This window comes from Macrotis lagotis, chromosome X (genome assembly GCF_037893015.1).
Source record: "Macrotis lagotis isolate mMagLag1 chromosome X, bilby.v1.9.chrom.fasta, whole genome shotgun sequence".
Taxonomy (NCBI): Eukaryota; Metazoa; Chordata; class Mammalia; order Peramelemorphia; family Peramelidae; genus Macrotis; species Macrotis lagotis.
In genome coordinates, this window is record NC_133666.1 from 68,413,133 (window position 1) to 68,438,274 (window position 25,142).

The 25,142-nt window shown below is 40.4% G+C and overlaps 2 protein-coding genes across 2 annotated transcripts in view; one reads left to right on the forward strand and one right to left on the reverse strand.

Annotated features, from left to right (window-relative positions):
- The window catches only part of WDR44 (WD repeat domain 44), a 92,489-nt gene extending 90,623 nt beyond the window's left edge, over positions 1-1,866 (reverse strand). The window contains exon 1 of the mRNA XM_074204935.1: positions 1,358-1,866. Coding sequence (XP_074061036.1) covers positions 1,358-1,434 — 77 coding nt within the window. The 5' untranslated portion in view covers positions 1,435-1,866. The remainder of the gene's footprint in view (positions 1-1,357) is intronic.
- Positions 1,867-2,418: 552 nt separating this feature from the next.
- The window catches only part of KLHL13 (kelch like family member 13), a 320,339-nt gene continuing 297,615 nt past the window's right edge, over positions 2,419-25,142 (forward strand). Inside the window, exon 1 of the mRNA XM_074208734.1 lies at positions 2,419-3,094. The gene's annotated coding sequence lies outside the window, so the exon portion shown is untranslated. The remainder of the gene's footprint in view (positions 3,095-25,142) is intronic.

Here is a 25,142-nt window from a genome sequence, read left to right on the forward strand (position 1 = left end):
GACAGTGAGAGTTATCACCTCCAAGTTCCTGGAAGATTCAGTCTTTCTTATGGGAGCCAAAGATCACTGCATTATTAGGACTTAATATTTCCAAGAATTCCAACTGTCACCTCGAGAGTAAATGGCATCATGTGAGGGACAAGGAGAAAGATGCTGCAGCAGGTTTAGAGCGAGTGTTGGAAAATGGGAGAGACTGGTGCACTGCAAGAAGTGCTGGGTTTGGAACTGGGTTCCATATCCCAGTCTCCCTGTACTCCTTATGTGGCTGACCTTGAACAGATAAGCTGGGGTGGGGGGTGGGGGAGGCCTCTGAGTCCCCACTCTTGTCAAAGGAGAGGCTTGGCCTGGAAAAAACTCACTTTTAGGGTCTCTTCTAATTTTAAAACTGAGATCGTCAGGATGGAGGTTTCTGGCTGAAATCCTTTTTGCAAGGTGGCAAACTTTTCAGTTTTGGATTTTGGAAATGAAGCTATCCGCCCTACTCTTTGCCTTGATGAGACATCTCTCTTGGCCCCAGCATTCAAACCAAATCAGAGGTCCCAACCGTTTCCCATCAGGTGGCCCGCTGATTTCAGCGTGGTGCAAGTACACAGTTGAGGCGCGGTGGTGGGAATGGCCCAGCCCAGAGTGGTCCACTTAGGAGCTGCCCAAGAGTCAGTCAGGAGCCTGGGCTCGGACTGCTGCAGGGTTGACCAGTGTGCACCTTCTCCTTCTGGAGAAGGGGAGGACCCTTCAGAACAGAAGTGCCGGAACGAGCCGAGGACTGGGAGTTGTGTCGGGTCCCTGGAGCACGGGGCGGGCACCTAGGCGCGGGCACCCGTTCCGATTGCCCTGGGCGTCCCGGGCAGTCTGCAAGGGAAAGGACTGGCCACGGGGTGAACAGACCAATTTGAACAGCTCCCTGGGCTCCCAGCTTCGGCCCCACGGAACTTCCTCTCGTTCTAGCCTGCAGAACGGGGGACTGCCCGGGGCGTGGGAAGTCAAGGCAGCGGCCTCGGGGCCCGGGAAGGGGGGCCCCCCCAGCGAGGCGGCGGGGGCGTCTAAGGCACGGCCAGGGACGCAAAGCCGGGGCAGGGGGGAACGGTCCCAAAGGATGGTCGGGCGCGTTGGGGGGGATCTGGGCTCCCCCGGCTTCCCCCTCTAAGGAAGCGGTGGGGGGAAGGCAAAGCGCGAGGGCGAAAAGTTCGTTACCCCGGGCCTTGCGGGCCGGGTTAGGAGCTCCCGGAGGAGCTGGGCCCAGGCTCAAGGAGGCTCTCCCCTAACTTGGGCGGCCCGAGGCAGAGGTGCGGGAACCCCAGGCGCCCCGGGGAGCGCTGTCCCTCCCCCACCCAGGGCCCGCGAGGGGGCATCTCCTTACCCGGAGGGGAAGCCGGCGCCCAGGTGCACGTCCTCCGGGGCATCGTAGAACTCTTCAGTGTCGCTGTCCGACGCCATTAATGGGACACACCCGGAGGGGGAGGGGGCCACGGGTCCCTCGGCCGCCTCCGCCGCCTCCTCCTCCGGGCGGCGAAGACACTGGGGCCCGGCCCCGCGGGGCTGGCGGGCGGCCCCCCGAAGCGGAGGGCAGGGCCGCTGCCCGGATGGGGGGCGGCCGGCCGGGACGGCGGAGGATGCTCAGCCCGGGGCAGCGAGCCGCACTCGGCCGGTGCCCGACTGGCGGCGGCAGCGGTGGCGAGGGCTGAGGAGGGCGCTGAGCCCCAGAGGGGCGGAGAGAGGCAGGGGGCGGCTCCGGCTCCGCGCCGCGGGGGAGGGCGGGGGCGCAGCCAGGGGCTCCGGCTTCTCCCGAGGCGAGGGCGGAGGGCAGGGCCCCGCGGACGGGGGAGCGGCCGCCCAGCCTCGCGAGACTTCCACAGGCAGCCCCGGCCCACTGGGGCGGGGGAGGGGGCGAGGCGGAGAGCGGCCCGGCTCCCCACCGCGCCTTCCCAAGAAGGTGGAGGAAGCAGGGGGCACTGCGCCTGCGCGCCGACGGCGCCAGGGAGCCGGAAGGAAAGGGGGCGGGGCCATCGACGTCAGAAAGGCGCGGCGAAAGGGAGAGTGGGGCGGGGAGGGGCGGGGCCCGGTGGGGTGGGGCCGAGGCGTGGGGCGGGGCGGGGCCTGAGGGAGCCGCGGAGCTCCCCGCCCCTCCCCCCATGCATCTGCCTTCTAGAGCCTACCTCGAAAGAACTTTCTGGAGTTGGAGGCCTACTGTGGGTAAAGGCCGGGAGAGGAAAGGCCTGGGGGGGGGGGGGGGGCGGGGGTCCTTCGTGCTTTCCTGGCTTTTTAGCCCCTTAAAAGTTTTCCCAGCTGCAAAACCCTACTCCGAGGGCTTCCATGGGGGGAGGGGACTAAGAGACCTGCCACCCGGAAGCGACCCTGACATCCTTCCTGGTATATTGAGGTACCAGTGCTCTGTATGCATTCTACTACCAAACTCTCTAGACAAAACTTGGGCTCAGAGGAAAGAGCTCAGCCAATACTCCGGAGGTCCTGGGTTCAAATGTGCACTTACTTCGACGGTTATGAACATCCATTAGATCTTCCTGCTTCCACTCAATTTCCCGGACACAAGCTCAGGGACACCATTTTCCCATCCTTCATATTACTGTCCATCAAGACCTTTCAGGAGCATTGAACCCCTCTGCTCAGAAATCTCCAAGGCTTGCCTATTGGCTTGGGAATGTAATCTCCACTCCACCAGACCCTATGCTTTCCTGCCTCTGAATCTTGGACTTTCTATACCTTTTGAATTCGGATTTGTTTTTCAAAGCCCAATTCTAACTGTGCCTTCTGAGGCCTTCCTCTGATCTACTGCCATCATAATCTTCTTTCAGAAGGAAGAATAAACATCATCATCATCATCATCATCATCATCACCATCCAAAATCAACAGGAAATAACTAAGAGAAAAGACACTAGAGTAAACCCACAATGATTACTGTAGAGATATTTTTGTAGTTGGGCCTTAAATGAAGCCAGTAGCACCAGAGGTTGCTGGTATGGTGAACAGCCAGAGAAAATGCTAGAAGCCAAGAGGTGAAGTGTCTGGTTCATGGAATACCCGGAAGGTCAATGTCTTTGCATAGAGGAGAGAGTCAGTTGTAAGAAGACTAGAAAGGTAGGCGGGGACCTCTTTGTAAATGGCTTTGAAACCAAACAATGGATTTTGTATTTGATCCTGGAGTTGATAGGAAGCTTCTGGAGTTTGAGAGGGTAATAGGCAAGTGTGACATACAAACACAGAAGACAATTCCTACCCTTGAGGAGTTCACCTTCCAATGAGAAAGAAAATATTCAGAGATGAGTTCAAACATATAAGACAAATGCAAAGTAGAAGGGGGATGATGGCTCCAGCAATTGGGAGGTCTGGAAAATGAGGCTTAAGGAAGGTGAAAAGGGAGTCGTTGCAAAGGCTTGGAGGTAGGAGATGGAATAGAGTTTGTGAAAAAGAGCCAGGAGGACAAATGGGGCTACAGTATATAGAATGTAGAAGGGAGGTGGGTCTTGTTGGTACTACCTGCTAGAGGTGGCAGACTAAAACTGAAGGAAGAGGATATCTGGTCACTCCTGGCTACACCTGCAAAGAGGGATCACCAGCAGATACACCAGCTCCAAAAGCAAATAGGATTATATAAATGGGCAATTGTACATTTGATAGCATTTGCTGCATTTAAAAATGTTACCTGAATCCTAGGCAAGGAGCTTTTGCTATATAGGTATCTACTTCCTCCTGAAACATTATTCTGCCAGAGATGAATTAATATCTACTGAGAGGATTAGAGAACCAGTGACAGACTGAATTGTGGCCTAGGGAATGAAGTTGAGGGGCCACAAGAAGCCTTCTGATTAAAAGCAGAAAAAAATTGCTTTTATATTGCTGGTGTGGAGAGCAGCCAGTTGAACTAGTCTTTCCTTAGCCTCTGCCATTCTCTTTTTGACTTTGGGAAAGTTGGATAAGCTCTCTGCACCTCACTTTGCTCATGTCTAAAATGAGAATACCAGATTAGACCTTCAATTTCCTTTCCAGCTTAAAGAAAATATCGGACAGTGACTGATCTTGGGAATATAACTTTTCAGATGGTACTGACATGGTGATTTCCCAATAGACTGCAAACTCTTTGAGGGTAGGGAGTCATTTCTGCTTTGTCTTTGTAACTTCTGCACTTGGCAAAGAGCTTTGCAAAGAATTAATTGCTTAGTGAATGTTTCTTGGATTTGATTGCTTATTTCTTAACTTTAAAAGCAATTTTTTTAGGTTTTTGCAAGGCAAATGGAGTTAAGTGGCTTGCCCAAAGCCACACAGCTAGGGAATTATGAAGTGTCTGAGGTCGGACTTGAACTCAGCTCCTCCTGACTCCAGGGCCTGTGCTCTATCCACTGCACCACCTAGCCTCCCCAAAAGCAATTTCTTAAAGAACTTTCTCAAGGAAACATTTTGAGGAAGTCATAGGAAAGAATTGTTTCTAAATATCTTAACTATCTCCTCAGAGATGAATGTGACACTGTTCTTGAATCTGCAAACAACTCCCTTATCACATACAAAAACATACCCCCTCTAGTTTTAAATTCTTTTTTTTTCCATTTATATAGAACGAGGAATATTGACAGAAAAGGATTACATCAGTAAATTTCAGATTGTAACCGTTGGTTGATTTTCACAGAGTCATGAAATAACACTGTGTTCAACTCAGCCCTGGAAAAAGATCTCTTAATAGCACGGAACATGCAATTCCCAAGCTTCCAGAAGTGCTAGGCTACCAAGCATTGTAAATAACTAGATCCTAGGCTGATAGATTTAGAACCAGATTGGAGTTCACAGGTCAACTAGGTCAATTGCCTCATTTTTCCCAGAGAAGGAAACTAAGTCCCAAAAGGCAAAGCCTCTGCTGTAGCAGATAGCAGAGCTGGAATGGAAACCCAGGGCCTCTATTTGAAAATCAAGCAAGGACTCTTTGGAAGCTCAAGAATACAAAGAGAAGTGAAATGTATGGGCTAATCTGAATACTGGCTAAGTAGAGATTTTCCCTTTCAAAAAAAGCTTAAGAAATAAATAACTTTTAAATTTCAGTGTTTATTCACATGGTCAACACAAGTGAACATCATCAAAACACTTCTGAAAGGTTTGCTTATATTTGATTTTTTTTTGTTTTTTTAATTGATATTTTCTTTTTCCAAATACATGTTATGGAAGTTTTTCAGTTTTCATCCATATGCATATTATGTTTTTAAGTTACAAGATTTCCTTTCATGCTCCCTTCCCATTGCCTTCCCCTCAGCCACTAACAGTCAGGTTAATATTGTACATATACATATGTGTTAAACATGTTTACAGATTAGTTGTTTTCCATATGAAGAATTATGAGTAAGGGAGAGAAATACATAGGATGGGACAGCTTGGTGGTGCAGTGGATACAGCACCGACCTTGGAATCAGGAGAAACAGAGTTCAAATCCGGCCTCAGATGCTTAATAATAATTACCTAGCTGTGTGACTTTGGACAAGTCATTTAACCCCATTTTCTTGTAAAAATAAAAAAAAGAAATCCATAAGAGATATTTTTTAAAAAGTGAATGTAGTGTTTATCAGATTCTGAAAGGGTTTTTTCCCTTTTCTTTTGATTTGCTTCCTCTGGATTGGGATAGCTTTGACCATAGCCAGTCTCCTACAGGTTGTCCTTGCTCTCTGGACTTCTGAGAGGAGCTGCACCCATCAAGGTGGATCATCTCACAATGCTGTTGTTAATGTGTACAATGTTCTCTTGGTTCTGGGCTCTTCACTCAGCATCAGATCCTGTAACTCATTTCATTCTTCTCTAGAGTCCAACCATTTATGATTTCTTATAAAATAATAGTATTCCATAATATTCATATACAATAATTTGATCAATCATTCCCCAATGTACGGAAATCTCAGTTTCCAATTTTTTGCCACTACAAAAGGAGCTGCTATGAATATTTTGGATCATGTAAGATGTTTCCCATTTTTTGATATTTCTTTTGAATGTACTCCTAGAACTGAGATAGTTAGATCAAAGAGTATGATCAGTTTTATTGCCCTTTGCTTTTATTGATCAGTTCCATATTGCTCTCCAAAATGGTTGGATCTCTTCACAACTCCACCAGCAATGCATTAATGTCCCCAGTTCTCCCACAACCTCTCCAACAATGATCATTTTCCCTTTTTCTCATCTTGATCAATCTGATAAGTATGAGGTAATACCTCATTGTTGTTTTAATTTGCATTTCTCTAATCTATTGATTTGGAGCATTTTTTCATATGATTATATATAGCTTTAATTTCTTCATTTGAAAACTGCCTGTTAATATCCTTTCACCATTTAACATTTGATTTGACAATTTAACAGTTCTTGTAACCTTATAAATTTGATGTAGTTCTCTATATATTTTATAAATGGGACCTTTATCAAAACTCTTAGTTGTGAAGAAGTTTGTTTCCCAGTTTTCTGCTTTCCTAATTTTGGCAGCATTGATTTTTAGTGTGAAACTTTTTAATGTAATATAGTCAAAATCACTTATTTGCAATTTATAATATACTCTATTTCTTGCTTGGTCATCAATTTGTCCCCTTTCCATACATCTGATAGAGTATTTCTTGATCTATTAATTTATCTATGGTATTGCATGTTATGTATAAATCCTGTACTCATTTTGACCTTATTTTGGTATGGAGTATAAGATGTGGGTATATGCCTAGTTTTTGCCATACTTTTTCCCAGTTTTCCCAACAATTTTTGTCAAATACTAAGTTCTTATCCCAGAAGCTGATATCTTTGGATTTGTCAAACAGTAAATGACTGGTTTCTTTTGAACCTATCCTCATTCACTGATCCATGACTCTTTCTTAACCTGTACCAAGCAGTTTTGATGACTGCTGCTTTATAGGATAGTTTTAGATCTGGTAGAGCTAAGCCACCTTCCTTTGCATTTTTTTCCTCAGTTCCCTTGCTATTCTTGCCCTTTTGTTGCTCCAGATGAATTGTTTGTTTATATTTTCAATGAAGAGTCAATAATCAAGGATTGTAGGCAGGTTGCAGTACACTCTATATGTCTTTTCCTTAATGTAATTTTTGAGATCATGTCGATAATTTAATTACATTCCAGCAAAATGAGAGCTCTTTGACCACAGAGACTGATTTCATTTTGTCTTTGTATCCTCTCCAGGCTGCACTCAGACTATCTTTTGTTGCTGTTGAGTCACATCTGCCTTTATGTAACCCTGTTTAGGGTTTTCTTGGCAAAGATACAGACATGATCTACCATTCCCTTCTCTAGCTCATTTTACAGATGAGAAAATTGTGGCAGACAAGGTTAAGTGATGTGCCCAGCCTCATACAGCTAGTAAGTATCTGAGGCCAAATTTGAACTCAAGAAGATGAGTTTTCCTAACTCCAAGCCTGGCACTCTTATCCTCTATAGTCCCAAGACTCCTCTAGCATATCCCAGCTCTTCATCTTGAAGCTTACTCCAGCTCAATAATTCCCAATGCCTAGTGTAGTGTCTGCCATTATAAGTGCTTAATATACACTCATTTACTTGTTGTCTGTCTCCTCATCACCAAGCACTGCCCCCTGCATTTTGAGTGCCTAAAAATGCTTGTTGAATTTGTTGAATTGATTATAAGATATTTAAGAATTATTACTCAAAAATCTAATAGTCACTCTGAAAATCAATGACATTGTCTGCTATAATGGGTACTTATCTTCTGGATAAACCAAAAAAAAAAAAAGTACAACTGCTCCACAGTTGGTTGCTTTAAACTATAACACTGCTGTAAAAAAACACAACATGGCAACTTTTGTGGAAAATTCAATGGGTTTCAAAGTGTCTCTGGTGTTGATGTTGAAGGGACTGAGGGGTGGCATCTAACCATCCTGGATCTCAATTTGGAACTGTTAAAGAAAAATGGCTAAACTGTTCATACTCCTTGACTCCATACTCCCTAGATTAGACTTATGCCCCCAAGAAAGTGTAATATATCCCTAATGTCATATAGGTCTCTGAGGATTAAAGACAAACAACTCATGTGAGTAATTAAAGCTGCAGTTGACCATTTTTTCTTGCTTTCTTCCTTCATTCCTTCTTTTACATTCATTCTTTCTTTTTTAGATTTCTTTCTTTCCTTCTTTCTTTCTTTCTTTCTTTCTTTCTTTCTTTCTTTCTTTCTTTCTTTCTTTCTTTCTTTCTTTCTTTCCTTCTTTCTCTCATTCATAATTCCCTCCCTCCCTCCTTCCTTCCTTCCTTCCTTCCTTCCTTCCTTCCCCCTCCCCTCCCAGCCACCTTACCTCCTTTTTTCATTCATTCCTTCTATATCAATTTCTCTTTCTTTCCTCCCTCCCTCCCACCTGTCTTTCTTTTTTCCTTCTTTCTTTCTTTTTTCTTTCTTCCTTTCTTGTCTTTCTTTCCTTCATAGCTCCCTTCCTCCTTCCTTCCTCCCTTCCCTCATCCCTCCCTACCTGCCACCTTCCCTCCTTTCTTTTGTCTTCTTTCTTTTATTCTTTGTTTCTTTCTGTCTTCATTTAATTCTTTGCTTCCTCCCTCCATTTCTTTCCTCCTTCCTTCTTTCTTTCATTCTTTCCTTCATTCTTTCCGTGGGTCTTTCTTTATCTCCTTTCTTTGTTTCTTTCATTCCTTTCTCTCTTTTCTCCATTCTTTCCTTTTCTCTTTCTTTCTTTCATTGTTTCCTTCTTTCCTCTCTCCATGCCTCCCTCCCTTCTTTCTTTTGTCTTTCTTTTCTTTCATTTCTTTCATTCATTCCCTTTTCTTTCCTTCTGTTTCCTTTTTCTTCTTTGTTTCTATCATTCTTTCCTTATTTCTGTCTTTCCTCTTCCTACTTTATTACTTCTTTTTTCTTTCTTTTATCGTTTCCTCATTTCATTCTTTCTTTTTTCCTTCTTTCCTTCCTTCTTTCTTTCCTCTATCCATTCTTTATTTCCTTGTTTCATTTATTCTTTCCTGCTTTCTGTGTTTCTTTCATTTTTTTATCTCTTACCTTTTATCTTTGTTTCTTTGTTTCTTTTCTCTTTCTTTCTTTCTTTCTTCCTTTTTCCTTTCCTACTTTCTTTTCTTCATTCTTTCCTTCATATGTCCCTCTCTCCCTCCTTCCTTCCTTCCTTCCTTCCTTCCTTCCTTCATCTTTTCCCTCCTCCCTCCCTCCTTTCTTTGGTTCTTTCTTTGTTTCTTTCCTTCCTTCTGTCTTACTTTCATTCTTTCCTTCCTCCCTCCCTTCTTTTTTGGGCCTTTCTTCCTTCCTTCTTTCTTTCATTCTTTCCTTCTGCCTAAAATTCATTCCTCCTTTCTTTCCTGCTTTGTTTCTTTTATTCTTTTGCTCTTTTTTCTTTCTTTCATTCTCTCTTTCTCTCTTGTTTTTCTCTTTCTTTTCTTCTTTCTTTTTTTCTGTCCTTCCTTCCATCCTTCCTTCCCTCCACTCTCCCTCCCTGACACCTTCCCTCCTTTCATTCTTGCTTTCCTTCCATCCTTCTTCTGTCCGTCCCTCCTTCTCTTTGTCATTCCTTTCTTCCTTTTTTTCCCTTCCTTCCTTTTTCTTTCCTTCCTTCTTTCCTTCTCTTTCCTTCCATCTATCTTTCGCTTTCATTAATCCTTGCATTCGTGTTTCCTTTTTGTCTCTTTTGTTGTTTCTTCCTTTCCTTCTTTATTTTTTTCATTTTCATTCTCTAAATCTTTCTTTTGTTCTTTCCTTTCTTCCTCTTTCCATACCTCCCTCCCTTATTTATTTCATCCTTCTTTTATTCTTTCATTTTCCTTCTTTCATTCCTTCTTTCTTTCCTTGTTTCCTTGTTTCTCTTCTTTGTTTCATTCTTTTTCTTTCCTGTTTTCTCTCTCTTTCCTTCTTAATTCTTTTTATCTTTCTTCCATTCTTTCCTCCTTTCTTATTTTTTTTTATTCTTTCCTTCCTGCTTGCTTTTCATTTATTGCTTCTTTATTTCCTTTTTCCGGCTTTTATTGTCTTTAATTCTCTTTTCTACCTTTCTTTCTTTCATTCTTTCTTTCTTTTTCCTTTCCTCCTTTCTATCTTTCTTTCATTCTTCCCTTCTTTCCTCCCTCCATCCCTCCTTTCTTTCTTTCTTCCTTCTTTCTTTCCTTCTAGGTTTCTTTCATTCTTTCCTTCCTCTCTCCCTCCATGCTTCTCTCCCTTCTTTCTTTCATATTTCTTTCTTTCTTTCCTTCCTTCCTTCATCCCAACTTGTTTTTCTTTTGTCCTTTCTTCTTTCTTTCTTCTTTCCATCTTCCTTTTCTACTTTTGTTTCTTATTTCTTTCCTTCATATCTCCCTCCCTCCCTTCTTCCTTCCTTCCTTCCTTGTTTGCTTCCTTCCTTCCCTCCTCCCCTACCTCCCAGCCACTGTACCTAGTTTTTTTCTCTCTCTCTTTCTTTCTTTAATTCATTCTATTAATTTCTTTCTTTCTTTCCTTCCTTCCTCCTGTCTTTTTCTTCCTTTCTTTAATATTCTTCCTTTCCTACTTTCTTGTCTTCTTTCTTTTCTTCATATCTCCCTCTCTCCCTCCCTCCCTTCTTCCTTCCTTCCTTCCCTCCTCGCTACCACCCTCCCTGCCATCTTCCCTCCTTTGGTTCTTTATGTCCTTCATTCTATATTTCTTTCTATCCTTCCTCCGTCCCTCCGTCCCTCCTTCCCTACATCATTCCTTTCTTCCTTCCTTCTTTCTTTCCTTCCATCTATCTTTCTTTCATTCATTCTTTGTTCCTTCCCTTGTTTCCTTTTTCTTTGTCTTATTGTTTCTCTCCCTTTCATTCTTTCTTTCTTTTTTCTTTCTTTAATATATCCCTCCTTCTCTCCTTCCTTCCTTCCTTCCATCCATCCCTCTCAACAACCTTAGCTCCTTCCTTCCTTCATTCCAATTCTGTCCTCCTTTCTTTCTTTTGTTCTTCCTTCCTTTCCTACTTTCTTTTTTTATTTCTTTCCTTCATATCTCCATCCTTCCTTCCTTCCTCCCCTCCCTCCCAGCCACCTTACCTCCTTTTTTCATTCTTTCATTTTTTAATAATTTATTTCTCCCCTTTTCCTTCCTTCTTCCTTTTTTGCTTTCTTGTCTTCTTTCTTTCCTTCATATCACCCTCTCTCCTTCCCTTCCTCCTTCCCTCCTTCCTTCCTTCCTTCCTTCCTTCCTCCCTTCCTCCCTTCCCTAATCCCTCCCTGCCACCTTCCCTCTTTTGTTTTTCTCTTTCTTTCATTCTTTCCTTCTGTCTTCATTTAATTTTTTCTTTCCTCCCTCCCTCCCTCCTTCCTTCCCTCCCTCCTTTTATCCTTCCTTCCTTCATTCATTCTTTCATTCTTTCTTTATTTATCTTTTCTTCATTCTTTCATTCAATCTCTCTTTTCTTCTTTCCTTCCTTCCTCCTTTCATTCTTTCCTTCCTCCATGCCTCCCTCCCTTTTTCCTTTCATCCTTCTTTTCTTTCATTCATTCCTTCTTTCCTTCTTATTTAATTTTTCTTCTTTCTTTATTTCTATCATTCTTTATTGCTCTCTCTTCTTTCATTCCTTCATACTTTATTACTTCTTTTTGTCTTTCATCCTTTCTTTCCTCCGTATCTTATTTCATTCTTTTTTCCTCTTTTCTTGCCTTTGTTCATTCTTTGTTTCTTCATTTCCTCCATTATTTCTTGCTTTCTGTGTTTCTTTTATTTTTTTCTTTCTTTCTTAGCTTTTTATCTTTCTTTTACTTTGCATCCTCCTTTTGTACTTCCTTTCTTCCTTCCTTTTCCTTCCTTCGTTTCTTTCTTTCCTACCTTCCTTTCCTTCTTTCTTTTCTTTATTTTTCCTTCATTTCTCCCTCCCGTCCTCCTTCCTTCATCTTCTCCCTTCTCCCTCCTTTCATTTCCTCCTCCTTCTCCCTCCCTTCCTCCCTGACACCTTCCCTCCTTTCTTTGGTTCTTTCTTTGTTTCCTTCCTTCTGTCTTAATTTCATTCTTTCCTTGCTTCCTCTCTCCCTCCCCCATTTCTTTTTTCCAAGCCTTCCTTCCTTCATTTTTTCCTTCTATCTTTCTTTCATTCATTGCTTCTTTCTTTCCTTGGTTCTTTTGTTCCTGCTTTCTTTCTATCATTCTTTCTCTCATTCTTTTCTGCTTTCTTTCTTTCTTTCTTTCTTTCTTTCTTTCTTTCTTTCTTTCTTTCTTTCTTCCTTCCTTCCTTCCTTCCTTCCTTCCTTCTCTCCTTCCTTCCTTCCTTCCTTCCTTCCTTCCTTCCTTCCCTCCCTCCCTCCCTCTCTCCCAGCCACTTTACCTGCTCTCTTTCCTTCTTTCTTTCACCCTTCTTTCTTTCAATCTTTCCTTCTTTCCTTGGTTCTTTCTTTCCTGCTTCTCTTTGCCTCTTTCATTCCTAATTTCTCTCACTCCTTCTTTCTTTCTTTCCATTCTTCTTTCTAGCTTTCTTTCATTCTTTCCTCCATGCCTCCCTCCCTTCATTCTTTAGTCCTTCTTTATTTTCTTTCATTCATTCCTTCTTTCTGTCCTTCTTTAACTCCTTGTTTCCTTTTGTCTTCTTTGTTTCTATCATTCTTTATCCTTTTCTTTTTCGCCTTCCTACTTTATTACTTCTTTTTGTCTTTTTTATCCTTTATTTGCTCATCTTTTTTATTCTTTTTTCCTTTTTCTTTCCATCCTATATTTCTTTCTTTACTTTGTTCATTCTATTTTCCTTTCCTTCATTCTTTCCAGCTTTCTGTGTTTCATTCATTTTTTTCTCTTTCTTATCTTTTCTCTTTGTACCTTCATTCTTTCTTTTTTCTTTCTTTCTTCCTTTCCTTCTCTCTTCATTTCTTTTTTCCTTCCTCCATTCCATCTGTCTTTTCTCCTTCATTCCTTCTTTCTTTTCTACTTTCTTTATTCTTTCCTTCTTTTATTTTTTCATTCTTCCTTTCTTATTTTCTTTTCATCTTTCTTTCCTTCATATCTCCCTCTCTCCCTCCCTCCATCCTTCCTTCTTTCCATCCTTCCTACCTTCCTTCCTTCCCTCCATCCCTCGCTCCCTCCTAACCATCTTCCTTTCTGTCCTTTTTCTCCTTTCTTTCTTTCCTTCCTTCTGTCTTAATTTATTTCTTTCATTCCTTCCTTCATCCCAACTCATCTTTCTTTTTTCCTTCCTTCTTTCTTCATGCTTTCTTTATTCTTTCCTCCTTTCTATCTTCCTTTCCTACTTTTGTTTCTTATTTCTTTCCTTCATATCTCCCTCCCTTCCTTCCTCCCTGCTTCCCTCTCTTCCTTACTTCCTACCTCTCATCTTTCTCTCCTTCCCAGACACCTTATCTCCTTCTTTCTTCCCTTCCTTCCTGCCTCCCTCCCCCTTTCCTTCATCCTTCCTTCTTTCCTTCTATCATTTATTCCTTCCTTTCTTCCTTTCTTCCTTCCTTGTTCCCTCCCTCCCTTCCATTTCCTTCCTTTTGTTCTTTCTGTCCTTCTGTCTTTCTTTCTGTCCTTCCTTCCTCCATCCCTTCCTCCTTCCTTCCTTTCTTTCATTGTTCCTTTCTTCCTTCTTTCATTCTTTCTTTCCTTCAATCTTTCTCTTTCATTCATGATTTCTTATTTCCTTCATTTTTTCTTTGTCCCTGTCTCTTTCATTCTTTCTTTCTCCCTTTCTTTATCTTTTTTTCATTCTTTCTTTCCTTCTATCTTTCTCTTTTCCCATCTTTCTTTTTCCATTTTTCTTTCCTTAACATCTCCCTCTGTCCCTTCTTCATCCTTCCTTCCTTCCCTCCCTCTCAGCCACCTTATCTCCTATCTTTCTTTCCTTTTGTGCTGTCTCCCCCTCTCTTTCCTCCTACCTTCTTTCCTTTTATCATTTATTGCTTCCTTTCTTCCCTCCATCCTTCCCCGTTCCTTCCCTTCCTCTTCCTTCCTTTTGTTCTTTCTGTCCTTCTATTTTTCTTTCTATCCTTCCTTCCTCTGACCCTTCCTTCTTCCTTCTTTCCTTCATTGTTCCTTTTGTTCTTCTTTCTTTCTTTCTTTCATTCTTTCTTTCTTTCTCTTTCATTAATGGCTTTATTTCCTTCATTTTTTCTTTTTCTTTGTCTCTTTCATTCTTTCTCCCTTTCTTCTTTATCTTTTTTCAATCTTTCTTTGCTTCTGTCTTTCTCTCTTTTTTCCCATCTTTCTTTTTTCTTTCTTTCTTTAACATCTCCCTCTCTCCCTTCTTCATCTATCTTTCTTTCTTTCTTTCCTTCCTTCCTTCCTTCCTTCCTTCCTTCCTTCCAGCCGTCCTTCCAGCCATCCTTCTCTCCCATTCATCTTACCTCCTTTACTTTCTTCTTCTTTCTTTCCTACCTTCTGTCCTTCTTTCTTTCCTTCTTTCATCCTAACCTGTCTTTCTTTTCTCCTTCTTTCCTTCTTTCTGCATTCTTTATTCTTTTTTCTTTTTTCTTTCGTTCTACCTTCCTTTCCTACTTTTGTTTCTTATTTCTTTCCTTCCTTCTCTCCTCCCCTTCCTTCTATCCATATTACCTCTTTTTTTGTTCTTTCTTTCCTTCTTTCTATATTAATTTCTTTCTTTCCTTCTTTCCTCCCTCCCTCCTGTCTTTCTTTCCCCCTCTTTTCCTTCCCTCCTTCTTTCTTTCTTCCCTTCCTACTTTCTTGTCTTATTTCTTTCCTTCATATCTGCCTTCTTCCCTCCCTTCCTTCCTCCTTCCTTCCTTTCTTCCTTCTTTACTTATCCCTCCCTCCCTGCCACCTTTCTTCCTTTCTTTCCTTTTATCTTCATTTAATTCTTTCCTTCCTTCTTCCCTCTCTTCCTTTTTTCCTTCCTTCCTTCTTTCTTTCATTCTTTCATTCTTGGTTCTTTCTTGCTTGCTTCAGGTTTTCCTTCTTTCTCTCTTTTCTTCATTCTTTTTCTTTCCTTCTTTCTTTCATTATTTCTCTCCTCCCTCCCTTCTTTCTTTTGTCCTTCCTCCTTTGCTTTCATTCTTTCCTTCTTTAATTCCTTTTTTCCTTTTTATTTTTTCCATCATTCTTTAACACTTTCTCTCTTTCCTCTTTCATACCTTTCTACTGTAATACTTTTTGTCTTTCATCCTTTCTTTCCTCCTTTCTTATCTTATTTAATTCTTTTTTCCTTACTTCTTTCTATCTTTCTTTTATTTTTTCATTCATTTCCTTTTTCCTTCATTCTTTCCTGCTTTCTCTGTTTCTTTCATTCTTCCTTCCTTCCTTCCTTCCTCCCTCCCTCCCTGCTACCTTTCCTAATTTGGTTCTTTCCTTCCTTCTATCATTATTTCTTTCTATCCTTCCATTCTCTGTCCCTCCCTCCCTTCTTTTATTCATACTTCCTTTCTTCCTTCCTCTTTTTTCATTTTTTCCTTCTTTCTTTCCTCCATCTATCTTTATTTTCTACATTTATTCATTTTCTTTCCTTGTTTCCTTGTTTCTTTTTTCCATATCTCATTCTTTATTTTCCTCTTTCTTTCTTTCCTCCTTTATTTCTTACTTTGTGTCTATTTTCCTTTCTTTTTTCTTTCTTTCCTTCTATCTTTAACTCACTCCTTTATTTCCTTGTTTCTTGTTTTCATTGTTTTTCATTCTTTCTTTCTATTTTTCCTTTTCTCTTTCTTTCTTTTGTCTTTCTTTCCTTAATATTTCCCTGCCTCTCTCCCTTCTCCCTTCCTCCTTCCTCCTTCCTTTCCTTCCTTGCTTCTTTCCTTGCTTCCTTCCTTCCCTAATCCCTCCTCTGTCACCTTCTCTTCTTCCCTCCCGTCTTTTTCTTTCGTTCTTTCTTTCTCCTTTCCTACTCCCTCCCACAATTTTTTCTTCTGTCCATCCTTCCTTTTTACTTTCTTACATTCTTCCCTTCCATCTATCTTTCTTTCTTACATTCATTCCTTCTTTCCTTGTTTCCTTCTTTTATCTTTCTTTGTCTCTCATTCTCTCTCCTCTTTCTTTCCTTCTTTATTTCTTACTTTGCCTTTTCTTTCCTGTTTTCTCTTTCTATTTTTAGTTTTCTTTTCTTTTTTCTTTCTTTCCTTTCTTTCTCCTTCCCTCCTCCCTCCCACCATTCTTCCATCCATCTTTCTTTCTTTCTTTCTTTCTTTCTTTCTTTCTTTCTTTCTTTCTTTCTTTCTTTCTTTCATTCTTCCCTTCCATCTATCTTTCTTACTTTCATTCCTTCTTTCCTTGTTCCTTCTTTTTTCTTTCTTCATCTTTCATTCTCTCTCCTTTATTTCTTACTTTTTCTTTACTTCTTATTTTCCTCTTTGTTTCTTTGTTTCTTTGTTTCTTTGTTTCTTTGTTTCTTTGTTTCTTTCTTTCTTTCTTTCTTTCTTTCTTTCTTTCTTTCTTTCTTTCTCCTTCCCTCCTCCCTCCCACCATTCATTCTTCCACCCATCCTTCCTTCTTTCTTTAATTCCTCTCTTCCATCTAGCTTTCTTTCCTTCTTACATTCATTCCTTCTTTCCTTGTTTCCTTCTTTTTTCTTTCTTTGTCTTTCATTCTCTTTCTTTCCTTCTTTATTTCTTCTTTTGTCTTTCTTACTTCCTTTCATTCTTTCTTTCCTGTTTTCTTTCATTCTTTCTCCCCCTTCTCTCCCTCTTTTTCTTTCTTTCCTTAATATCTCACTTCCTCTCTCCATTCTCTCTTCTTCCTTCCTTCCTCCCTTCATTCCTTCATTCCTCCTAACTTCCCTCCTCTCTCCCTGCTAACTTCCCTCCTTTTGTTCTTTCTTTTCCTTATACCTTTATTTCAACCTTTCTATCCTTCTGTACCCCATCCCTCCCTCCTTCCCTTCTAAAATTCATCATTCCTATCTGGGACACTAATACATTGTTGGTGGAGTTATGAACTCATCCATTCCTTCTTGAGAGCAAGTTGGAATTATGCCCAAAATGTATATTTGATCCAGCAGTACCACTACTGGGTCTATACACTGAAGAGATGATGAAAAGGGGTAAAAACATCACCTATACAAAAATGTTCATAGCAGCTCTGTTTGTGGTGGCAAAGAAATGGAAACTGAGGGAATGTCCATCAACTGGGGAATGGCTTAACAAACTCTGGTATATGTATGTACTATATACTGGAACACTATTGTTCTATTAGAAACCGGGAGAAATGGGAATTTGGGGAAGCCTGGAAGGATTTGCATGAACTGATGCTGAGTGAGATAAGCAGAAGCAGAAGAACATTGTATACCCTAACAGCAACATGAGGGTGATGATCAACCTTGATGGACTTGCTCATACCAACAGGGCAACGATCAGGCACAATTTTGGGATATCTGCAATGGAGAATACCATCTGTATCCTGAGAAAGAATTGTGGAGTTTGAACAAAGATCAAAGACTATTACCTTTAATTTTTTAAAACAATGTGGTCTTATTATGTAATTCTGCTGTATGTCACACTAATATGTTTCTTCCTTCAGGATAAGATTTCTCTTTCATCACATTCAACTTAGATCAATGCATACTATGGGAACGGTGTAAAGACGTTTCGGGGGTGGGGGGAGGGAAGCAAGACTGGGGGAAAATTGTAAAACTCAAAATAAATAAAACCCTTTCTAAAATTAAAAAAATAAGATAAAATTCATCATTCCTTTCATCTTTCTTTCTTTCTTTCTTTCTTTCTTTCTTTCTTTCTTTCTTTCTTTCTTTCTTTCTTTCCTTCCTTCCTTCCTTCCTTCCTTCCTTCCTTCCTTCCTCTGTCTTTCTTACATTCCTTTCTTTCATTCTTTCCTTCTCTTTTCCTTCTTGTTCTGTCTCATTCTTTTTCTTCCTTCTTGATTTCCTTCTTTATTTCTTACTTTCTGTCTATCCTCCTTTCTTCCTCTCTTTCTTTCCTTCTATCTTTCTTTCTTCACTTCCTTCCTTCTTTCTTTCTTGTTTTCTTTGTCTTTTTCATTCTATCTTTCCTTCCATTTCCCTTGTTCTTTCTTCCCTGAATATTTCCCTGCCTCTCTCCCTTCCCTCCTCCCTCCCTCCCTTCCAACCTCCTTTCCTTCCTTCCTTCCTTCCTTCCTTCCTTCCTTCCTTCCTTCCTTCCTTCCTTCCTTCCTTCCTTCCTTCCTTCCTTCCTTCCTTTTCCTCTTTCTTTTTTGTTTTTGTTTGTTTGTTTTTTAGCTTTTAGGATTTTGCAAGGCAATTAGAGTTAAGTGGCTTGCCCAAGGCCACACAGCTAGGTAATTATTAAGTGTCTGAGGCTGGATTTGAACTCAGATACTCCTGATTCCAGGACTGGTGCTCTATCCACTGTGCCACCTAGCTGCCCCTCTCTCCTTCTTTCTTGCCATCTTTGTTTTTCTTTCTTTCCTTAATATCCCGCTCCCTCTTTCCCTTTTCCCTCCCCCTTCCTTCCTTCCTCCCTTCCTCCCTCCCTCCCTCCCTTCCTTCCTTCCTTCCTTCCTTCCCTCCCTCCTTCCTTCTTTCCTTCCTTCCTTCCTTCCTTCCTTCCTCCCTTCTTCATTCTTTTCTTCTTTCCTTCCATTTTTCTTTCATTCATTCCTTCTTTCTTTCCTTGGTTCTTTCTTTGTTTCTTTCATTCTTTCTTTCTCTCTGTTCTGCATTCTTTCTTTCATTCATTTCTTCTTTCTTTCCCTCCTTTCTCCCTCCCTCTCATCTTCCTTTTCTTCTTGTTTCCTTCTTTCTTTTGTTTTTCTTTCTTCATTTCCTCCTGTCTTATTCCTTTTGTTCATATCTCCCTTTCTCCCTCCCTCCCTTCCTTCTTCTTTCCTTCCTTCCATCCTTCCCTCGCTCAACCACCTTATTTCCTTCTTTCCATCTTTCTTTCCTTCTTTCTATCTTATTTTCTTCCTTTCTATTCTTCCTTCCTTCCTCCCAACCCATGTTTCTTTTCTCCTTCCTTCTTTCTGCTTTCTATTTTTCTTTCCTTCTTTCTTCTTGACTTTCCTACGTATTTTTCTTATTTCTTTCCTTCACATCTCCTTCTCTCCCTCCCTCCCCACCTCCCTCAAACCTTCCCTCCTTTCTTTATTTCTCTCTTTTTTCTCTCCCTTCCTTCCTTCCTTCTGTCCTATTTCAGTCTTTCCTTCCTTATTCCCTTCTTTCTTTCATCCAACCTTCCATCCTTCCTTCTTTCCTTCTTTCTTTCATCCAACCTTCCATCCTTCCTTCTTTCCTTCTTTCTTTCATCCAACCTTCCATCCTTCCTTCTTTCCTTCTTTCTCTCATTCTTTCCTTCCTTTTTAACTTGATTCTTTCTTGCTTTCTTTGTGTCTTTCATTCCTTCTTTCTCTCTTTTCTTCATTCTTTCTTTTCTTCTATCTTTCTTTCCATACCTCCCTCTCTTCTTTCTTTCATCCTTCCTTCTTTGTTCTTTAAATTCTTTCTTTAATTCCTTGTTTCGTTTTTTCATTTTTTCCTTTTTTTCAATAGTTTATCTTTTTTCTTTCCTTCTCCCTTGCTTTCCTCCTCTTTCTTTCCTACTTTATCACTTCTTTTTGTCTTTATTTTGTCCTTTCTTTATCTTTTTTATTCTGTCTTTTTTCTTTCTTTTTCCTTCCTCCTTTCTTTCTTTTGTTCATTATTTCCTTGTTTCCTTCATTTTTCCTGCTTTCTGTGTTTCTTTCATTTTCTCTGTCTTTCTTACCTTTTGTCTTTCTTTCTTTCTTTTTATCTTTTTTATTTCCTTCTTTCTTTCTTTCTCCTTTTCTTCCTTTCCTTCATCCCTGCCACCATTATTTCTTCTGTCCATCTTTTCTTCCTTCTTTCTTTCATTCTTTCCTTCTTTTTCTTTCATTTTTCTTTATTACATTCATTCCTTCTTTCCTTTTATTCTCTTTGTCTTACATTCTTTCTCTTTTTCTTTCCTTCTGTCTTTCCTTTATTCATTCCTTCTTTCTTCCCATTTCCTTCTTTCTTTCCTGTTTTCTTTTTTCTTTCATTCTATCTTTCTTTTCTTCTATCTCTCTTTCTTTCCTTTCCATCTTTCTTTTTTTCTTCCTTTCCTTAATATCTCCCTTTCTCTCTCCCTTCCCCTTCCTTTATTCCTTCCTTCCCTCCATTCTTCCTCCATCCTTCCCCCACCTTTCCTCCTTATAGTCATTCTTTCTTTCTTTCTTTTCTTCCTCCCTCCCATCTTTCTTTTTCCTCTCTACTTTCTTTCTTCCCTGCTTTATTTATTCTTTACTGCTTTCTTTCTTCCTTCCTACTTTCGTTTCTGCTTTCTTTCCTTCACATATCCCTCTCTCCCTACCATCCTTCTTCCTTCCATCGTTTCTTCCTTTCTTCCATCTTTCCCTTGCCCTGCCACCTTCCCTCCTTTCTTTCATTCTTTCTTTGTTTCTTTCCTTCTTTCTTAATTTCTTTCTTTTCTTCCTTCCTCTCTTCTTTATTTCATCCTTCCTTCATTCTTCCTTATTTCCTTCCACCTATCTGTTTTTCTTTCATTCATTCCTTCTGTCTTTCCTTGGTTCCTTTGTTCCTTTCTTTCTTTCCTGCTTTCTTTGTTTCTTTCATTCTTTCTTTTTCTACCTTCTTTCTATTTTTCATTGACTTTTCTTTCCTTCTGTCTTCATTTCTTTCTTTCTTTCATTCCTTACTGTCTCTCTCCCTCCTTTCTTTTGGGGCCCTCCTTCCTTCCTTCCTTCCTTCCTTCCTTCCTTCCTTCCTTCCTTCCTAACTTCTTCCTTTCTTCCTTCTTCCTTCCCTTCTATCATTCTTTCTTTCCTCCTTCCCAGCATTCTTTCTTTTTTCCCTCCTTCCTTCCTTCTTTCTTTCATTTTTTCTTCTTTCTTTCATTCAAACTATGTTTCTTTCTTCCCTGCATTATTTCCTCTTTCCTTTCTCCCTTTTTAAAAATTCTGTCTTTCATTCTTTCACTCTTTCTTTTCTTCATTGCTTACTTTCTGTCTTCCTTTCCTTCTTTCTTATATTTCTTCATTCGCTCATTCATTCTTTCTTTCCTTCTTTCCTTTCCTTCTCTCCTTCCTTACTCCCTCCCTCCCATCTTTCTTTTCTCCTTCCTATCTTCTTTCTTTCCTACTTTCTTTCTTTTTTCTTTTTTTTAACGTTTTTGCAAGGCAAATGGGGTTAAGTGGCTGCCCAAGGCTACACAGCTAGGTAATTTTTAATTATCTGAGGTTGGATTTGAACTCAGGTACACCTGACTCCAGGGCCAGTGCTCTATCCACTGCCCCACTTAGCCACCCCCTTTCCTGCTTTCTTTATTCTTTCCTTCTTTTCTTTCTTTCTTTCCTTTCTTCTTTCTTTCCTTACTATCTCCCTCCCTCCTTCCTTCTTTCCTTTCATCATTCCTTCCTTCTTTCCCTCCTCTTTTTCATTCTTTCTTTGTTTCCTTTCTTCTATCTTAATTTCTTTTCTTCCTTCCTCCCTCCCTTCTTTCTTTCATCTTTCCTTCCTTCTTCCTTCTTTCCTTCCATCTATATTTCTTTCATTCATTCCTTCTGTCTTTCCTTGGTTCCTTCTTTCCTGCTTTCTTTGTTTCTTTCATTCTTATTTTCTTTTCCTACCTTTCTATTTTTCATTGCCTTTCTTTCTTTCCTTCTTTCCTTCCATCTTCATTTCTTTCTTTCTTTCCTTCCATCTTCCCTCCCTCCTTTCTTTCTTTCAGGCCTTCCATCCTTCCTTCTTTCTTTCATTCTTTTCTTCTTTCTTTCATTCAAATTTTTTTCTTCCATTCTTTCCTCTTTCCTTTTTTTAATTCTTTGACTTTCATTCTTTCTCTCTTTCCCCGTTCTTCTTCATTTCTTACTTTCTGTCTTTCTTCCTTTATTTCCTTCTTTCTTATATTTTTCATTCACTTATTCATTCTTTCTTTCCTTCTTTCCTTCTATCCTCATTGCTTTATTTCCTTCCTTACACCTTCCCTCCCGTCTTCCTTTTCTCCTTCCTACCTTCTTTCTTTTATGCTTTCTTTATTCTTTCCTTTCTTTCTATCATTTTTCTTTCTTCCTTTCCTACTTCTTTTCTTCTTTCTTTCCTATCTCCTTCTCTCCCTCCCTTCTTCCTTCTTTCCTTCCATCATCATTACCTTTATTCTTTCCCTCCTCCCTGCCACCTTCCCTCCTTTCTTTTGTTCTTTCTTTGTTTCCTTCCTTCTGTCTTATTTTCTTTCTTTTCTTCCTCCCTCCCTTCTTTCTTTTGTCTTTCCTTCTTCATTCTTTCCTTATTTCTTTTCTTCTTTCCTTCCATCTATCTTTATTTCTTTCATCCATTCCTTGGTTCTATCCACTGTGCCACTTAGCTGACCCTGTCTTTCTTCCTTTTGTTCCTTCCTTTCTTTCCACTTCCATAATTTTCAGGTTGGCACTGTTCTGAAATAGACTTAACAAGTCTTTCTTTCTTTCTTTCTTTCTTTCTTTCTTTCTTTCTTTCTTTCTTTCTTTCTTTCTTTCCTTCTGCTGCCTTTCTGTCTGACTTCCTTTTTCTTCCTTTCATTCCACCTCCATAATTTTCAGGTTGGAACTTGTCTGAAATAGACTGTACAAGTCTGTTTGTCTTTCTTCCTTTTTTTCTTCCTTTCTTTCCATCTCCATAATTTTCAGGTTGGTACTGGTCTCAAATAGACTTCACAAGATGTGAAGCTCTCTCCCTAGCAAGTTGGAATATTTTGTTTACTGTGCTCACCCAATGGCCTGGAAGTCTGGAGATATTCTAGCAAAGAGGCGTCTGACATACCCTCAGTCATATAAGGGAAAGTGGAGAAAGGAAGAGAGAAGAAATGATCTCAGAGAAATAGTTGTGTATTTGAACGTAGATCTGGAGGTCACAAATTGGCACCACCAGAAGGACAGACCTTCCAATAGAATTAGTACACTTGTTTGTACAAAGGACTTTTGTATATCAAAGGATATTGCAGTTACTGGAAGTAATCAATTAGGTCTCTTGACTGACCTTTGCACAAGGTTAAAAGATAGCCCTAAGGATGGGACTCATGAATTGGGACCCCACCAGTATTACATGTTGCTAGTTTTTATCCATTAGGTTCAAAATGTAAGCTCTTTGATACAGGAACAGTTTCAATTTTGTCTTTAGATTCGTAGCACAGTGAATTTTGCTCATAGTCAGTGATTAATAAATGCTTGTTGAATTGAATGGAATTAGTGTCTTGGCCTTTGGGTCACTTGCATCTTTTATTCTTCTGAAATTATTGTCTTCCATGATCTGTAGTCACAGTCATTTGACCTTAATAGACAAATAATGATGTTTAAAGAGATGTGTTCTTGCTATAGCAAACAATTTGAGATCATTGAACATATACACGGGTTCTCAAATGTAACCCAATATCTTCTCTTCTTTTTCCCTTTCCTCTTCCTCCTTTTCCTCTTTCTCATTCCCAGGGCCCAGGTCACTCTGTTATCTATTAAAAGCACTACAAAGAAGAATAATACTTTAAGAAATGGTAACTAATCCCAAGGAGTTTCTAGGCAAGTCACAGAGAAGAGACTCAGAGTTTTCTTCAATGAAAATTAATTATTAATAAATTTATAATTTGAACATTTGCTTAATAATTTGGACATTGAGCACAGTTTTCAGTAAATTACCAAATAATTGTGCTTATTTAGCCACCACCCAGTTTATGCTTAAGATTCTGCAAGCTCAGCTTCAGCGATACTTGAACTGAGCATTACTAGGAGAGCAGGCTGTTTTTAGAAGTAGAAGAACTAGGGGCAGCTAGGTGGCACAGTGGATAGAGCACTGGCCCTGGAGTCAGGAGGATCAGAGTTCAAATCCAGCCTCAGACACTTAATAATTACCTAGCTGTGTGGCCTTGGGCAAGTCACTTAACCCAATTGCCTTGCAAAAACCTAAAAAAAGTTGACTTGAAGCTTATTATCAAAAAAACTAAGTTCTTAGCAACTGGTCCCATCACTTTCTGGCAAATAGAGAAATAACGGAAACTGTCAGATTTTATATTCTTGAGCTCAAAAATCAATGGAAATGGTGACTCCAACCATGAAATTAAAAGGTGTTTGCTCGGGGTGGCTATGTGGCGCAAACTAAAGAAAAAATAAAGGTGCTTGTTCCTTGGAAGGAAATCTATGGCAAATCTAAACAGTTTGCAAATAAGCAGAGACAAAGGCCCCCAATGCTAGGGTTTTTCCAGTAGCAGATGGGCTGTGAGAACCAGAGAAGCTGGGTGCTGCTGAATCCACACTTTTAAATTGTGTTGCTAGAGGAGACATTTAAGAACCCCTTAGACAACAAGGAGATTAAATCAGTCAATACTTAAAGAATCATTCAGACTATTCACTGGAAGGTCAAATTCTCTTTTTAAAATTTTTTTTATTTATTTAAGGCAATAGAGTTAAGTGACTAGATCATACAGCTAGGCAATTTTTAAATGTCTGAGGTCAAATTTGAACTCAGGTCTCCTGACTCCAGGGCCAGTGCTCTATCCATTGCACCACCTAGCTGCCCCTGGAAGGTCAAATTCTCAAGCCAAAGCTTAAATACTTGGGCCACATAATGAGAAGACAGGACTCATTGGGAAAGATTGAAGACAGACTTCAAGAAATAGAGGACAGAAGGGCCTGGCATGCTATGGTCCATGGGGTCCCAAAAAGTAGGGCACAACAAAAAAGTTGTTCCATAATAGCAGCAAAGTAGCAAGTGAATAGAAAGTTTGGCCTAGAGTCAGAAAGACTTGAGTTTAAATCCAGTCTCAGATACTTACTAGCTCTGTAACCCTGGACAAGTCACTTCACATCTGTCTGCCAAAGTTTCCTTATGTGTAAAATGGGGATCAAGATAACACCTACCCCCCAGGTTTCCTTTGAGCTGCTTATGTTCTGCCTTGCTCATAGAACGCCGCCCTCTCTCTGATGAGGGCACACTATTTTGGGTGGTCCTGTGCCAGTGTTTCCCATGCTGCCCAAACAATTCCAAAGTTTTTGAGACCTTCTGGGTGTCCCTGTATCACTTCTTCTGACCCCATCGTGAGCACTTGCCCTGGGTGAGTTCTCCATCAAATCATGTTTTTGGCAAGCTCTGTTTGGCTTTCTTTTTTTCTTTTTTTTTTTTGCAAGGCAAATGGGGTTAAGTGGCTTGCCCAAGGCCACACAGCTAGGCAATTATTAAGTGTCTGAGACCGGCTTTGAACCCAGGTACTCCTGACTCCAGGGCCAGTGCTTTATCCACTACGCCACCTAGCCGCCCCTCTGTTTGGCTTTCTAACAACATGGCCAGCCCATTGGAATTGCTCTCTCAGCAGTCA